This window comes from Garra rufa, chromosome 24 (genome assembly GCF_049309525.1).
Source record: "Garra rufa chromosome 24, GarRuf1.0, whole genome shotgun sequence".
Taxonomy (NCBI): domain Eukaryota; kingdom Metazoa; phylum Chordata; class Actinopteri; order Cypriniformes; family Cyprinidae; genus Garra; species Garra rufa.
Genome location: NC_133384.1, coordinates 33,510,834 through 33,528,922, shown reverse-complemented (window position 1 = coordinate 33,528,922; position 18,089 = coordinate 33,510,834). Strand labels below are relative to the sequence as shown.

General features: G+C 33.9%; 1 protein-coding gene across 3 annotated transcripts; it reads right to left on the bottom strand.

Moving 5' to 3' along the window:
• Positions 1–1,130: 1,130 nt before the first annotated feature.
• On the bottom strand, positions 1,131–14,437 carry abcd4 (ATP-binding cassette, sub-family D (ALD), member 4). 3 transcript variants are annotated; one of them, XM_073830948.1, is made up of 19 exons: positions 14,073–14,437; positions 13,794–13,912; positions 13,589–13,716; positions 11,856–11,995; positions 11,635–11,751; positions 11,422–11,547; positions 11,276–11,326; positions 11,108–11,202; positions 9,672–9,793; positions 9,491–9,582; positions 9,330–9,422; positions 8,192–8,394; positions 8,017–8,108; positions 7,835–7,871; positions 2,834–2,883; positions 2,656–2,708; positions 2,501–2,577; positions 2,296–2,411; positions 1,131–2,207 (listed from the first exon to the last, which is right to left on the bottom strand). In XM_073830948.1, exons 1-19 carry the CDS (start codon positions 14,102–14,104, stop codon positions 2,139–2,141), a joined length of 1,812 nt encoding a protein of 603 aa, XP_073687049.1. In that variant the 5' UTR covers positions 14,105–14,437; the 3' UTR covers positions 1,131–2,138. The 3 variants fall into 3 exon arrangements, 2 of the variants coding, with proteins under 2 accessions (XP_073687049.1, XP_073687050.1); XR_012342014.1 differs by lacking the exons at positions 1,131–2,207; positions 2,296–2,411; positions 2,501–2,577; positions 2,656–2,708; positions 2,834–2,883 and adding exons at positions 2,915–5,523; positions 5,695–5,775; positions 5,886–6,002; positions 6,256–6,363; positions 7,297–7,376; XM_073830949.1 differs by lacking the exon at positions 1,131–2,207 and having other exon boundaries at positions 2,501–2,557.
• Positions 14,438–18,089: the final 3,652 nt, after the last annotated feature.

The following is an 18,089-nucleotide window of genomic DNA, read 5'->3' as shown; positions in this document are numbered from 1 at the left end:
CAGCAAGCAATAGTCGTCATTTCACCGTCTGGGTTAACTATAAACCCGATATAGTCCGGCTATGTGTAACCTGCACTTCAAGCCCAAATAATCTTGAATTTGGTTGCATTTGGTAAGCAAACTCAGTAGCGTTTACAAGGTTTTATGGTTTAATTTTTGTAATTTTAATTTGTCATTTTTAAATTGATGACTAGTCTAATACTGGGATATTTGTAGACGTCTATTAAATTTTCACTGACAGCCCAAATACAAACTTGTTTTAGCCTAGACGTCTGGGCTGTGTTTTCACGGCTAATAGACGTCTTTTAGACCAAAAAATGCTTGCTGGGTTTTAATGCTTATTCATCTCAGCTCATTCCACTCAAATTAAACTCCCTCACAAACCCTGGTGATGGTTTAGTTATTCCTCTACTGATTGTCTCATATTTTCCTGAATGACTAGCGGGTCTTTCCCGTTATCTGTTGATTGACAGCAGCAGATCGGCCAGGCTCACATTTAAAACTGCCTGAAACTCAAGCAGTGGGATCAGTCGAACTCTTCGGAGGGAGGGATAATTTTGAGCTCAGCTCTATGCTGATTTAGGTTGCAAATGTGCCACTTTCACTATCCCGCATGGGTTTAATATAACACAAAGGCGCAGTGCTTGTACTGCAATGCTTTTAAATGTCTGGTTATGCAAATTATCTATGATTTTTTCAAGGAAAAAATACTGTTTAAACTCTAATTACTGTAAGTGTTCCCTGCATGGCAACAGATAAACTGCTAACTCTTTGAGATACATACAGTTCACTGCGGCTAGAGGTAGGATGTATGCCATATAAATACAGAATACTATAAATACAAAACAGATCAAGTTGTTTCTAAACATATAAAGTGAGAAAGTATGCCAATTTTAAACTTGGAGCTAAATATAATGCATTCTAGCAAGGAGATATAGTGGGATGTGGAGCAGCATTTTTTTTTGTACTTGTACTACTGTACTTCCTCCAGAAGGCCTACGCTTTTCCTGACAGATTTGCTTAATACTTTTGTCTTATAAAACAATGCATTTGTGAAAAAGTATTTATTTAATTAAAGTATTTATAATTTAAAGTATTTCCAGAAAAAAAAAACATTAATAGAACATGTATTAGGAATAGAGTGAGTTATTTTAATTCTGATCTTAATTAAACATACAAAATTATTAATAGATTTGAATTGTTGCTGGAAATTGTTGGCCCTCTACTGGTCAGGCAGAGAAATAACACAAAAATATATATACTTTTCCCCTCCAGAATAATATAAAGGAATGCAACCTCTGATGAAAAACACACTGAAGTAGACAGCTTTCCTTCAAGAGCTTCTATGACCACCCATGACCAAACTGTATGATTTTGAGATCCAACTTTTCATACTGAGGACAACTGAGGGACTCATATGCAACTATTACAGAAGGTTCAAATGCTCACTGATGCTCCAGATGGAACAATTATGCATTAAAAGCTGTGGGTGAAAACTTTTGAACAAAATGAAGATGTGTACACTTTTCTTATTTTGCCTAAATATCAAATTTTTTTTCATTAAGTACTGCCCTTCAAAATGCCAAAAAACAAAGATTTTGTGGGACCTGAAAGACTATATGAAGGACTATATGTAAACATCTTTTATGTGAAATATCTTATTCAGGTCAGGTCAGTACTAAATAAACAACAGCATGTGTTTTGTACGATCCCTCTTATTTTTGTGGTCAAATAATTAACATTTTGTAGATTCTGCAAGGTGGATGTAAACTTTTGACCTTAACTGTATTTGAAACATATTCTATAGGCACTTTATCCAAAATTATTCTTGAAATACTCTGAAATGTCCTTCATTACAAAAATCCCTTTTTTGACAAATACATTTGGCATGAAACAACCAATAAAGGTTGAATGAAGCAGCATATACTTGCATAGAAAAACCTTATATATTGCTATATGAAAAGTAAGCTGAGACAAACAGTAGACAAAAGACTCATACTGCATTATTAGTGTATTAGGAACTTCAGTAAATCGCAGTATACTGTCAAGTAAACACTATTTCTCTAGAGTCTCAAGCATGAATGCCCCCTAAACCACAAAACGGACCAATGTTTTCTCATTATAATTGGTTTGAAGGTTCACGCCACTTTGAGTTTGGTGAGCTCCCATTGGCCACCTCCACACAGTCGCAGCATGACATCATGATGCTGTTTAAAAAACACAAATAAAGAATTCTAAGTACAGGAAGTTCATAATAATGTTCGCCATGAATGTGAAAAGTTCATAGATAATCACCTTTTCCAGAGTGCTACGGTGACCCAGACTGATGAGGGTCATTCCCAGTTGTTTACAAGCCTTATAGAGCTGACACTCAGCCTCCTCAGTCAGAGCGCTAGTGGCCTCATCTAGTACTGAAACAAAATGCATGTCTTACTCATGGCGTAGAACATGAATGAATCATCCGACTGATTATAGCAATTAAAACTATGCAGGAACTTACCTGCGTATTTGGGCTGGAGGTAAAACAGTCTAGCAAAACAAAGCCTCTGCATTTCTCCTGGCGATAAAACATCATACCTGTGACGAATGAGTGAGTTCCTTTTTTATATGTTCTTAAGACATCTACATTTTTATATCTAGATACTCATTTCTCACCAGTTCCAGTTTACTTTTGTATCCAGTCCTCCAATTCTGGTCAGTAGATTCGACTAACATGCAAAATACACAAAGATATGCTTATTTAAAAACAGGAAAATAGGAGGAGGAAAGCATATTGATCTCAAAACATTCTCAGAAATCAATAATAGACGTTACAGAAGCAGTTCAGTCTTACCAAACCAACAAGTTCCAGGTGTTTTAATATTCGTTCATCATCTATAGATCCTAAAAGAAGAATTTATGTTGGTTTAAAGTGTGAAATGTATTATAATCTCTACTTAAAAACACCAGGGCCTGGTTTCATAGACAGGTCTTAGCCTAAACCAGGATTAGGCCATAGTTCAATTAAGACATTAAAGTCATTTTTATAAACGTGCCTTAGAAAAGAACATTACTTGTGTGCATCTTGAGACAAAACAAAGGCACTGATACACTGTAATCCCGAATAAGTTGACAAAACTCAAAAAATTTGAGGTAATCAGTTACATCAAATTTTTTAAGTTATGAAATTTCCAATTTTAAGTAAGCAGAAACACCTAGTTTTGAGTTTGTTGTACTCATGCAAAATACTTTCGTCTTACTTAAAATACCCAAGTTAACCTGCTTATCCATTTTGATGGCATTTAACTTAATTTGTTTAATTTTCCCAACTTTAAATACTTAGTCACCCAGCTCATACGTTTTGATAGCAATTTAACTTTTCCATTGTGTTTCATAAATTAAATTAACCAAATTCTAATTCTGTAAACACTATAAGTGTATGAAAATGCATCTGTAATTTCAAGCAAACACACAATACCATTTCTGACATTTATTTTTAAACAAAAATGTCCAACAGGTAATACCAACAGGAATGTTTACAGTAAACATGCCTTCTATAAACATACAAATTTCTTAAAACAGTTTGACAGTAACAGATTTACAATAAACACCATTTTAAAATTAATAAAGTATTCACAGAATACAAATACAATGGAAAAAAATAATAATACTGTCTTTCTACGGTGTTCTATTTGATATAACAAGTAAACATGACACCTGTAAAGGGTGAAAATTCCCAGAAAAAAAAAAAAAAACATTCAGGGACAAGTAATGCACAAAACCCAGTATGACAAACACATTTTTGGAAGAATTATTTTGTAAAATATTTTTTAACAGAATTTTACATGACCTACTTTGTTTAAACATAAGAGCTTAATAAATAAAAATACATTAAACTACACTTAGAGAAAAAAAAATTCAGTCTAGGACAGTAACTATCAAATGGTTGTATATATGAATTCAGTGTTATAAGGATAGTTAACCCAAGGCTAAAAATTCTGTCACTTATTCACTCTTCACTTATTCCAAAGCTCTTTTAGTTTGTTTTTTCTGTAGATCAAAAAAAAGCTGAAAACCTGAAAAAAAGCTGAAAACCTGTAACCATCGACTTCCAGAGTATTTGTTTTTCCTACTATGAAAGTTAGTGGTTACAGGTTTTCAGCTTCCCTCAAAATAATTTGTGTTCAATAGAAGCAAGAAATTCAAACAGGCTTGGAAAAAGTGACGAGCAAGTGAATGAAAGAATTTGAAGTTTCCCTATAGATTCTAAAATGCACCCTTACCAATTAAAGGTACAGACATGTTTTTAAAGTTACTGTCCCAGTGCCAGCCTTACGTAAACAAACAAACAAAATATAAGTAGCTCTACATCAACTCTTTCTTTAAAGGGATAGTTAACCCAGAAATTAAAATGTGATGTTTATCTGCTTACCCCCAGGGCATCCAAGATGTAGGTGACTTTGTTTCTTCAGAAGAACACAAACGAAGATTTTTAACTCAAACCGGTGCAGTCTGTCAGTCAAATAATGGCAGTGGATGGGCACCAGACCTTTAAAAGTAAACAAAAACATGCACGAACAAATCCAAATTACACCCTGTGGCTCGTGACGATACACTGATGTCCTAAGACACGAAACGTTCGTTTTTTGCGAAAAACAGAACAGTATTGATATCATTTTTTACCTTTGATACACAGCCACGTCAATCTGTCCTGAGCACAAGCTTTTCGTCCAACTCGTTACATGTGAACGCGCTCTGGCGTAGTATACGCAAACACCGTAAGGCGAAATCGGTGAAAAGTCCCAAATGAGTTTGCTCAAGCAAGCGTAATCTTTTAGCTTTAAATCAGGATACGCACAAGTAATTAACATTTTGAATAGCCGCTATACCCACAATCTCTGTGCACCGTGTAAACAATGAGTGTCGTTTACACGCGACAGATCGCTTCCGGTGTTTGCGTATTCTACGACAGAGCGCGTTCACATGTAACGAGCCGGATGCTATACTCGTGCTCAGGACAGATGGACGTGGCTGGCTATCTTCACGAGCTGCAGGGTGTAATTTAGATTTGTCTGTGCATGTTTTTGTTTACTTTTAAAGGTTTGGTGCCCATTCACTGGCATTATTTGACTGGCAGACTGCACTGGTTTGAGTTAAAAATCTTTGTTTGTGGTCTGCTGAGAAAACAAAGTCACCTACATTTTGGATGCCCTGGGGGTAAGCAGATAAACATCACATTTTCATTTTTGGGTGAACTATCCCTTTAATGTTTGCATGCTAAGAGACAGTTTTCCATCATCCATGCAGAGTAAAACTTTTTGCACAAATTCAAAAGTTTTGGCAAGTCCTTAAGAATGTTTTAAGTGAAGAGCATACATGAATCCAAACAAGACAAGAAAGGCCTCTGGATGTTGGCTATGGGTGGTGACCACTTCATTCTCCAGGACAACTGAGACCCTCACTGGATCGTAATGGATTGGAGCAGCAGCATTTTCATGGACAACTGTAACTGGGGGCCACTGGAGCATCCTCAGGATTATAAATCTAAAAAATATAATTCAGAGATGTGTTATATTCACGTTAGTACATTATCAATATGACATGATTCATCAACTAATGGTGACTACAAATATGTTAGTAAGTAAAGGTTGCCCCACAGCCTTCATCTTTGCAATAGAACATGCATAATTGTAAAAACAATGAATGAAGACTTACCAGGGTGGTCCTAAAAATGTCCTAAGTCTTAAGCAGCAAAACGGAAGACCTAGTCCATCATCAATTTACATCATGCAGTTCCTGTAAAGATGAAAAACAAGAAGAGGAAAAAAAACAACATCTAAATATCTGAAATAAAGAAAATCTAATTATATTTTAAAGAACACTGTAACATATGACACTAACCATACCTGCTCATTATGAACTTTCAAAACATTAGCTAGGGTATCTGCTGTCTTGCCCATCTTGGATGCTTTTTGCCTTAAAATGGACATCAAACGGGAAACACATTGGTACTCTGCAAACAGCTAAATCAGACAAAAGACAATTTTATAAAACAAACACACATCAGAAAATATATAATAATCACTGGTGGCTAAACAGAGCATCTTCAGAAACGGATTGTTCTAGTGTACACAGACTACATTTAAATGAAATGTTTGTCTGACTTTGACATGTGCCAGTATCTACTACATGGTTTCTATGCAAGTGAGTTTTGAGTGAACTGTGTGTTGGAAATGTGCAGGGACAATCAGGATAGACACATGGCAGTGGACTTACTTTAGAGCAGATGCTGTGCTTTACTCTGTAGTGTCTGAGGAGTTGGACTCTGGAATGATAGATGTTTATACACAATTTGCACTTCAAGGCCATTATCTTACTTGAAACCTATAATAGAAAAAAAAAAAAAAAACATGTGAGTGAAAATAGTATTAGTATGCATTATATAAAAGTTTTTGTTTCATGCTGTATATAAAATATATATACACTGACAAAAGATTATATTTTATTTGATTCAAATAGTTAGTATTAGCATGCAGTATAACAAAAATAGTTATGCTGTAAATAACAAAATATTATACACAGACAATATATTCTATGTAAATTAGACACTAATAAGTCTACCTTAAAAAGTGGCCCAGCACCGTCACTTTAAATCAAATATAAAATAAGCTTACATTTAATTTCTTCAGAGAATCTCACTGACACTGAAATAAAATTATCTTATTGGCCAGCAAGCTTCTGTGCAGGTTGAGATTTCAGGATTCAAACACTTCCTCTAGCCAAATTTATATAAAAAATAAAGTTAGCTGATTTCAAAACACTGCAGAACATTTATGCCTTTAACGTTTTCTATCGGAAACATAAATATTAACACGTATTAACAAATGCATGATATTTAACGTTAACATCCTAAAGTGGCCCTAAATGTGTTTTCGTCCATGCAAGCTGCACAAACGAAGTATTTCAAAATAAAAATCCATTTTGTGGATAACGCAGTTTTAAAAATAAGTTCGGCATAAATTATTTAATTTCAATTTTACCTGAATTTACAAACATTGTGCTGGTCAGTAACAGCTCCCAACACTGAACTAACGTTAAAAGTTTATCTTATTAACCAACAAGGCAAGCTACAGCGCGGGCTGAGGAGGAGCTTCCTCGCGCCAAGATTTAAACAGGGCTAAACGCGTAGTCTGTAATGCAACACATCTAAACGCATTCTGACTAACTGTAAATTACTTTTAAATCTTACTGTGAATATATGGATTAAAACACTTACTTAGGATTCAAAGGATTTGTATATTTGGATATTTTACTTACTGTAGTGTGAAGCGAGGCCGATCCGCCATCTTGGAAAGAACGAACGATGCATGAGCGCGGGCAAGACAATTTACGTGAACCTGGATGACGTCATACGCAAAATCACAAGGCTGAAAGATTTTGAGTTAATAAAACTTTAAAGAGACATTTTGTCTAAATTAAACCAGCAAAATGTTTCAGCTTACTTGAAAAGTTTAATTTTTACAAACTCATAAATAAGAAAAAAGTTCTAAATACTCATAAAGGTTAATTAATATAAACTAATTGTAATTATTTAAGTTAATACAACTCAGTTCAATTAATTAGTTACAGCATTAGGGTTTACAGTGTATATTTTAAGATACTTTAAGTTTCTTTTAGTTGAAACAGCTCAAACTTAGTCTAGAACTAGGCTTAAGCCATGTCTGTGAAAGTTTTTTTTTAACACACTGCATACAGTTGAAACTCAAAAGTACATTATAATTAAGCAATATTAATTTATTATTTAAATAATGCATATCATTATAATTTTTTTTGTTTAAATTAAGTGCATCTGTACCTGAGGAAGGATATATATCCTTTAACGGATAGATAACCTAAAGGAAAAGCCAGCAAATTAGTGTGTATTATGTACTGCTTTTGTTCACAACAATAGAAATTACTGAAGATTTTACAAATAAAACTTTATTATATGTAGAGTTGTGCATAGTTGGTGACAACAAATGTTTCCTCTTCTCTCACCTGTTCTCTGAGAGTGCCATCAGTAAGATATGCTTTCTGTGGCAGGAAAAGCACACCCCTCGGTCCAAAACATGTGGTCATCTCCACAGAACCTGAGCAACATTAAAGCAATATGATTCCAAAGTTAATATTTATTTGCGTCTGATCATTTTATTGTGTCATCTCTGGAGTTTACCATTGCATGGTTCCCACAAGCCGTTGAGGACCCTGAGCAGGGAGGTCTTCCCCGTTCCCGTGTTTCCCACCACAAGCATGTGTGTTCCTTGACTGATCTTTAGGCTTAGATCTTTCACCAGCAGATCCTCAGATGGTGATTTATAAGAGAGATGATCCAATACAAATGCAGTGTCTGCTGGAACACTGTGAAGCTCCTGATCACTGATAGAGATTAGTATAGTTATAAATAATAATAACAGAGATAACTGTGATAAAAAAGCTTTATCATATCAATTTAAATCTTTACTGTATCAGGGTTACCATTATCTAAAAGCATTAAAATGGGTTTTCAATAATTAAAATAAACATTAACAAAAAAGAAAAATTATATATATATATATATATATATATATATATATATATATAAACCTTAAACTTATTTTATTTCAGCAAGTTGATAAACCAAATAGTTCCCATTTTCAGTTAAATTTGAATAACTAAAATAACTAAAACTAAATAAAAACTATTAATAAATTAAATTAAAATGACAAAAAAGCACGACAAAATTACTAAAACTTTTAAAATGAAAAGAGAATGTATAAAAAAAATAAACCTAATTCAAAATATGAACAAAAACTATAATAGCATATCAATAGCTATGTGCACATTTTGAAGTATTGCTTCCGAAACAAGTGACCGCGATGCCAAATTTCGGGGGAAAACATTTGCAAAAATGTTTTTACACTCGCTTGACATTCCCAAACTCTGAAAGCAATGACCACATTTATTGTGTTTCATCTGCTTGCTCTGAGGTGCAAGTCATTTATTAGATATGAAAATTATTATATTCAGTGGCTTCTCTTACTTTTCTTAGTGATATTTAGTGCCAGTTTATCAGGAAGTGACAATTTTGTCCTCTTTGACTCGTTGGATGAAAACGGTGCTCATTCGCAAATATTTTATGTGATATTCCAAAGTTAAATTCGCAACTTTGGATGAAAACCCAGCTATTGATACCAAAATAACACTACTGTGCAGTCAGGACCGCTAGAAACTCTTTTAGATCTATATTAGATCTTAAATTCTGAACTAACGTGAGCCAATGTTGTTTGTTTGTAGTTGTATCGTAAATTACTTTCAATCAGTTTTTAAATTACCTGTAAGGTTCATTCTTTAAAGGTTGATCGTACTGATCCTGGTCACACTGTTTCTTGGCAATGTCTGCCATCACTTCCCGGAGTTCTCCAATTCTGGAAGCAGACTATTTTAGAATACAATCATAACACTGACGAACAATAAAATGTGTTTTTAATCTCACCGGTGCGTGTATCCAGCAACATCTGACACTGTGGTTGAGAGATCGATGAGCTGCGTGAAGCAGTTTATCAGATAGATGCAGACGAAAGCATTCTGAAAGAGACACGTGACTAGTAACTTCTTAATGTGTACAACAGACTTTTTTGTTTTAAAGTCCACCATATTAGTTTGAGGTAACTCACCTTGCTGACTAGAGCACTCAGTTCTCCAGGTGTCAGGCCGTCGTAATCACCAGCAAAGATGGGGATCGCGATCACTATATAGCTGAGGATACTGCCCAGGTAGTCAAAGGTGTTCACTCCAACTAAAACAAAAGGAAGCAAAACAGTAAGCATTTGTAGTGAACAGAACAGAAGGACTTTCATTATTTCATGCTAGGTTGATAAAGCAGCTTAATGAAATCAAAATGGACAAGTCTCACTATTTATGAAACACTGCAGTGCTTTTTTTTCTTGTTAGAGACAATGTTTCACACAGATATACGTCATAAAAAGGAAGAAAAGACGATCACAACTTTGCATGCCAACTTTAGGTGCATGGATGGAATGAGCTTTCTCTTCTTCCACTGTTTATTTTAATTTTACTAACATTTTATACAGTTGTGACCAAAATTATTAGAACACTCGTGTTTTCACTAGATAAAAAATGGTTTTATGTCGGTTATTTCTATCTTTTGTTCTAATGTGTCAATAGGAAATTACAAAAAAAAGTTTACATTTCCAAACATTCATTTGGCCATTAATTGTAATAATCCAGTGAGTTTTTTGGTTTTGCACAAGGAGTCTGACAACAGCCAGTGCTCCACACAGAGATCTGATCTGATCATCATTATCCAATCTGTCTGGAATGACATGAAGAAACAGAACAAACTGAGACAGACTAAATCCAGAAGAACTGTGACAACGTCAGAGACCTTAAAAAAGCTACCTGAAAAACTATGCACAAGTGCACCTAGGGCAAAAGCCGCTTTAAACAGAAATGATGGTCACACCAAATGTCGAAGTTAATTTATAAATCTCCTTGTGCAAGCAAAAATCTCACTGGATTATTACAATTAATGGCAAAATTAATGTTTGGAAATTTAAACTGATATTTCCTACTGACACACTACAGCAAAAGATAAAAATAACTCACATAAAACCATTTTTAGCTGGTGGAAATACTAGTGTTCTAATAATTTTGGCCACCACTGTATGTACAATCTTCTTCTGAAATTTAATTTAGGACACTGCAAAAAATGTGTTTCTCACTTAGATTTTTTGTCTTGTTTCCAGCCAAATGATTTGAAAATTCTTAAATCAAAAAGGATTTTCTAGATGAGTAAAACTATTGTCTTGTTTTCAGAAAAAACAAGCCAATATTAAGTGAGTCTTTGCTTAGAACAAGCAAAATAATTTCTTCAAAATTATTTCAAACAAAAAACAAGATTATTTTTCTTACCCCATTGGCAGATTATTTTGCTTGTTTCAAGCAAAACACTTAATTTTGGCTTGTTTTTTTCTGAAAACAAGACAATAATTTTCACTCATCTAGACTTCAAAATTTTTAGATATTTTGGCTGGAAACAAGACAAAAAAATCTAAGTAAGAAAAGCATTTTTTTGCAATGGAGTCCTTACTGTAAAGCCAAAGCTCTTTGTTCATCAAGCTTCTTTGAGTGGATAAGAGCATCTGCAGCCTTCGGTCAGTCCGCATTTGTTCCACCTTGCCTGCCCTGAACAAAAACAAAACAAATGATCTTCTGCTCTGTGATTAGGTAGAAATAAAATCTAAAAGTGAACACCAACCTGTAGAACGCGGCAGATTCTGCATTCACTCGAATTTGCATGTGTTTAAATCTGGAAGGAGTGCATTCATTCAAAGAATAAGATCTGATAGCAACAGCAGTCATAAACATTGGAAGTCTGCTTCAGCAAATTTTGTATAGGCCTACCTAAAATCTCCCTCCAACTTTTCTTGCTCAACCAGCATGGACACGATGGGTCCTATTAAGATCTTGTTGATGATGGTTCCAACCACAAAGTAGCCAAAGATGCTTACAAATCCAATCCAGCCGGCGCTGCAGGAACAAAAAGGTAAGGAAAACTCTCATAGGTTATACTACTAAATCTCCCAGAAAACTAGATGGAAAATCACAAATAAACACCTGTTGAAGCACTGATAGGTGTAGTAGGTCATAGTGAACGGTGAAATGAGAAGTCGACTTGCCATAGTGCTCATCTGCTTACATAACCTCTCTACATCCTGACTGATGCGCTGGTCTCTTGACGTGACACGTACAAAATAAACCAGTAACAGTAGATTTAATTAAGTCTTCTTAAATAATGAAATGTATATACATGAATGAATGTTGTGTGAATACATTACGGGTTGTCGATGTCTTTGCACAGTACGTTGAGGGTGTAGTAAACACGTCCCTTGAAGTATGTGTTATGGAGTTCTTCAGTCAAAGACTTTCTCCAGCTGACATACAGAAGACTAGAGATGTACTGGTCCAGACTCTTAAGCTGATGAACAGATTTATTGTGGAATAGTGGTTTATTATGAGTATTTAGCTGACAGATTTATCCAAAGCTACAGTTAAAGTCAAAAGTTTACATACACCTTGCAGAATTTGCAAAATGTTATTGTTTATTTAGTACTGACCTGAATGAGATATTTCACATAAAAGATGTTAACATATAGTCCACAAGAAAAAATAATTGTTGAATTTATAAAAATGACCCTGCTCAAAAGTTTACATGCACTTGATTTTTAATACTGTGTTGTTACCTGAATGATCCATATTTTTTTGTTTAGTGATAGTTGTTCATAAATCCCTTGTTTGTCCTGAACAGTTAAACTTCCCGCTGTTCTTCAAAAAAAATTATTCAGGTCCTACAAATTTTTTCTGGCTTTTCAGCATTTTTGTGTATTTGAACCCTTTCCAACAATGACTGTATGATTTTGAGATCCATCTTTTGACACTGAGGACAACTGAGGGACTCATATGCAACAATTACAGAAGGTTCAAACGCTCACTGATGCTCCAGAAGAAAAAAAACGATGCATTAAGAGCCGGGGGTGAAAACTTTTGAACAGAATAAAGATGTGTACATTTTTCTTATTTTTGCCTAAATATCTTTTCTTTTTTTTTTCTTTTTTTTTGTAGTACTGCCCTTAAGAAGCTACAAAAGATACATATTTCCCAGAATACAAAATAAAGTTACCCTGGAAATTCAAAAAGTTTTTACCCCCTGGCTATTAATGCATCAATTTTCCTTCTGGAAATTCAAATCAAATTTAAATTCAAATTCAAATTCAAATTTCATTTGTCACATACACAGTCATACACAGTATGATATGAAGTGAAATGCTTATACAACTACCTATAAAATATAAAATTTAGAGAAGAAAATTCCAGTATAGAAAGAGAAATAAGAGAATTTTACAAATTAGAAATATAGAGAAATATGGATTAATCATCAGCATCAGTGAGAATTTGAACCTTCTGTAATAGTTGCATATGAGTCTCTCAGTTGTCCTCAGTGTGAAAAGATGGATCTCAAAATCATACAGTCATTGTTGGAAAGGGTTCAAATACACAAAATACTGAAAAACCAAAGAATTTGTGGAACCTGTTCAGGACAAACAAGAGACTCATGAACAACTATCACTAAAAAAAACAGCTGTGGATCAGGATTCAGGTAACAACACAGTATTAAGAATCAAGTGTATGTAAACTGTTGAACTGGGTCATTTTTATAAATTCTTTTAGAAACTAATAATTCCTCTAAATGTAAGCGTCTTTTATGTGAAATATCTTATTCAGGTCAGTACTACATTTTGCAGATTCTGCAAGGTGTATGTAAACTTTTGACTTCAACTGTATATATAATATCTTTCAGCCCTGTAATATTGATGATCAATTCAAATAGTTAACCTATGGAATGTGATTGTGATGAATGAGATCTTTGTGAGTCAATTTGTCCTGGATACTTAATCGTTTTGACCTCCGCTATAAAAATCGTACCCAAGGGTTACCACTCAGTACAGCGAGTAGTTAGCAGATGCTGCTACCCAAAGCGACTTTCAGAAAACTGTATAAATAAAAAACTCACCGTTGAATTAATCAGTATGAGCATAACCGCAAATAGCACCAGATTTTTGAACTTCCCATAGTTCTTATCAGACAGAACCTCGTAGAACTGACTTGGAACAAGACCCACTTGATAAATCACGAGCTGAACTGAAATAAAAAACAAAAACATTGAGCAAACACAGATAGAACACAACACAAGCTGTCATAACACGGTCCTTAAATACCTGAAAGCGTGACTCCCAGAAGGGTCATGAACATTCGGACACTTTGGTTGGACCAGGATGGGAAAAGTATCTTCAGAATTCTGCAGAACCTTTGGACAAACCTCCAGTCTAGCTTTGGTCTTGAGGAAAAACACAACCACACAACAATACTACTTTAGTAGTGACATATAGAGTTAAAAATGTCATGGAAAAATTGGTCTGGACACAAATAAACTGTATTTTTTGTTTTCTATTACATTAATCTCTATATATACATTTAGATGTCAGTTTATGTCTTACCTTTTCACACTGTTGTTCTTCATCGGTGGCATTGTGAAAGTGTATCAAGAGACCTTCTGACTGTCAAATCTTACTTTTTTGCTTATTTCAAGCTTTTAGAGAAGTTTACTGGAAGGGCTTTGGGTTCAAAGTCTGAGACAGCATATGACAGCGTCTTCAACATCATGGAGACAAATCTTACACACGCTTGTTATAAACAAAAGAGCTGACGTTTAGTTGTACAGTAACGTTAGTTTATTAGAGATTAAATCACTCGCGATTCATGATCATGATTTTTTGGGTCGCATTAATAAACAAATGAATAAATGAGGCGTTACTTTATTTCTACATTAGTTTCCTATCACATGGAGTGTCACATGTACACAAACATTTCTCCGTCTCTGTTTGACGCGCATGCGCCGTCTGGTGGTCCGCCGCCATCTGCTGTACAAAAACGTTAAAGTCCAACTTTCAAGTTGAAGATCACTGTGAATGAACGTGTAGATAAATAGTGTAGGAACCAGTTTTTCTTGAAAATATAATTCAAAATACGCTATTTAGGCTTCTGGAGTCGTTTTTGAGAGAGAATTTTACTTCCGCATCTGAAAAACTGGCAAAAGCGGCAGTGACGTCACGGCCGGTAGAGCGGTCAATGTAAACCATAGGAAAACAATGGATCGCAATGACTGTTCGGGCGCAGAGAACATTTAAAATGTTCATTTACACTCGTATGACGAACCACAGACACAAATATGAGCCGGTTATGTGGCCAAGAGAGCAGGGACATGCCAGGATTAAACAGAACAGCGGTCAGAGACAAATCAAGTTGTAATGTTAGGAGAACAGGGCAGGTGTCTGTGAGAGATCAGTGTTAGCAGACGATAGCTAATCAGGCAAAATTATAGCATTGGTCACCTAGAAGTATTGATTCTACTTACCTGTAAAACAAACGAATAATCGTTGATGAAGCGTGTCATACTCGTTAATATCCAACGTTACGTGATATAGCGGGTTCTTATTACCGCGCACGCGAGAGATAAACACCTTTTTGTTTTATTATATGCTTCTATGGGAAATGCCCCCAAACTTAATGTGCTGTCTCTGACTCTGCACTTTGAGGCTTGCTGTCTGAAATCAAAATAGATAGCTTATATGCATTTCAGGCAAAGGCATGAGTAAGTTTATGGTAGAGATAATTTATTACTCTGATCAAAATACTTGTACGTACAAATAAACAGTAAAATGTAATCTCAATTACAGGTTGACTATTTTTAGCTCACAAATACCTATAAAGTAAAACTTTTTTAATGCCATTGGTATAAGACAATTAATATTGACAGCATAAGTCAAGTTGTCTGCTGGTATTCATCAGGAAGCCCTTACCTGCATGTGTTGTGTCAGCTATTAAACAGGTTACAGAGGAAGGATTACTTTATAAAGGTTTTGAATGGCCCCATTTTGGTGACAATCAATAAAAAAATAATCACAATAACAAATTGTCTTAATGTATAAATGTTTTTATGAGGTTAACAACACATATATATCAAGCAGATCTGCATTTATGGCTCATTCAATTCAGTTTAATTTATGCAGCAATAAATCGTAAATATTATTTCATACTACTGTTAATACCCAACTTAAAACACACAACATTGCAACTGTTAATATATATACATGTAGATGTACCAAACATATACAACTGAAAGAAAAATATTTTCAGTGTGGTTATCATCAGTATCACACTAATGTGTTATTTTAGAGGTGGTTAATAACAGCTGGCCTCCACTGCTTCAGATCTTCACACAGCCTCATGTCTTGCAATGTCTCCCAAAACCCTAAAAACACACATGACAAAAAAACCACAAATTAGCTGTGCAAACAATGTGACTAAGCTGTAGACTTGATAAATATAATATTAACAAACGGAGGATAACTGACCAGTAATGCCTTCTCATATGGTACCATTTTTACATGGTTCTTAAACTTACATTGCTAATGCCTAACGTTACAAGCTAGCTACAGTGCTTTACCTCGACTTATACACATCTCGTTGTGTCTCATTATTTAAATAAATATATTCACGGATTTGGTCGTTTTGCGAAGTTATGAGAAGAAAAAACAAGACTTACGGTGCACAGTTCACGTATTCGTCTGCATCTCTGACGGCTTCGGACGAACCAGGCTGACCGCGGAGCCGATGAAGCCGCTGTGTGCACTGAAGAAACTGCAACAGTTTTGACCCTCACTTGGTTCTTGCTTCGGCATCCCATATTGAACTGTATCATATCGCCGGGATGAAAATCCTCCGGTGTAAAGTGAACGCGTTTTTCGAAGCAGATGCATTAGTATAGGCTCGTCTCTTCACGCGCACAAACGCACCCAGATCCGGAAGACAGCGCCGTTCTTTTTATTGTAAGTAAACCCGTGGACATGATGTCCTGACAGGCTGGAGTTTGCACAGCCTCCATAAACACAATAATTTAGCATGACAATGATCAATTGAAATTAAAAATAACGACTGAAAACACACAAACTCAGGACTGCTCCTACTGAATAGCAACAGAGCTAGGCGAACGACTACCTGTCGTGACGTCATATGACGCGGTCTGGAAAAAAAGCTGTTTTTGAGAGCGGTCCAGGAAATCGTCACTTTGTCTTCTAAATTTGTGCCCTTATGTCTTGTAAAATATTTTCAAATCCTGCATTAACGATTTGTATTGTATTTTCATACACGAATATATGTTTATCTCGAATTTTTTTTTAACTTGCAACATGGACTTTAATGACAGGGCTGCCTGAATTCATCCAGTGAATAAAGAATTAATGTACCCATAAAACACACTGGGAGCACAATAAGGATCAATACGTTAAAATATTAATGTCTACAGAAGTAAATATTTTTATAGCATGCGTTAATTCTGGTTAACTTAATTTATATATATATATATATATATATATATATATATATATATATATATTTAATTGACATTTATACATCATCTGAAATCTAAATAAATAAATAAATACAATATTTGGCGAGATACAACTGGAATCTGATGGTGCAAAAGAATCAAAATATTGATTGATATAGAGAAAATCACCTTCAAATTAAGTTCTTAGCAATGCATATAACTAATCAAAAATTGAGTTTTGATATAATTACATTCGGAAATTTACAAACTATCATAATGGAACACTTTACTTGATATCCTAATGATTTTTGGCATAAAAGAAAAATGTATTTGGCTATTGCTACAAATATTCCAATGCTGTGGTCCAGGGTCACAAATGCAATGTTAAAATGAATCAGTACTATATGTAGAAATATATAGAAACATAAACTAAGATTTACAAATCCTTTAAGAGTATTGTTCATTGTTAGTTAAAATTAGTTAGTGGTATACAATGTTTTTGTGTTAGCATACTGTATACAATAAGTCCCAAAGTCTGATATCCATTTTAATACATATTATAATATCAGCCTTAAAGCTAAATAAAACTAAGTGAAAAATAAATAAATAAATTTCTACTCAGTTTTACCGGTTTGGTAATTATTATATAATTTATATTTTATAACATATTTTATAATTATTTAAAATTATTTAAAATGTGTGTATATAAATATATATATATATATATAATGTATTTATTTATTTCTAATATATATACATTTGAAATAATTTTTAAATAATTATAAAATATATATAAAATATTTTATAAAATATTAATTATATAATAATTACCAAACCGGTAAAACTGATTAGAAATATATATATATATATATATATATATATATATATATATATATATATATATATATATATATTATAGAAATTATATATCTAAATAAAATATATAATAAAATATATAAGTTATAATCATCATTATAATCATACCAATGTGCGATAAAAACGAAAAAAAAAAAAGTATAATATATTATAAAATGTAAAACTTATAATAAATAATTACCAAACCTGGTTTCTGTCTACTGTGTATATTATTATAATGCAATTATAATGAAAATATATTATACAATAT

Coding starts and splice junctions, on each gene's coding strand:
- abcd4 (XM_073830948.1), bottom strand. CDS start 14,104: ATGCCACCGATGAAGAACAACAGTGTGAAAAG. Junction 9,423..9,490: donor GTTGCTGGATACACGCACCG/GTGAGATTAAAA, acceptor GTCTGCTTCCAG/AATTGGAGAACTCCGGGAAG. Junction 2,709..2,833: donor ACCTGGAACTTGTTGGTTTG/GTAAGACTGAAC, acceptor TTTGCATGTTAG/TCGAATCTACTGACCAGAAT.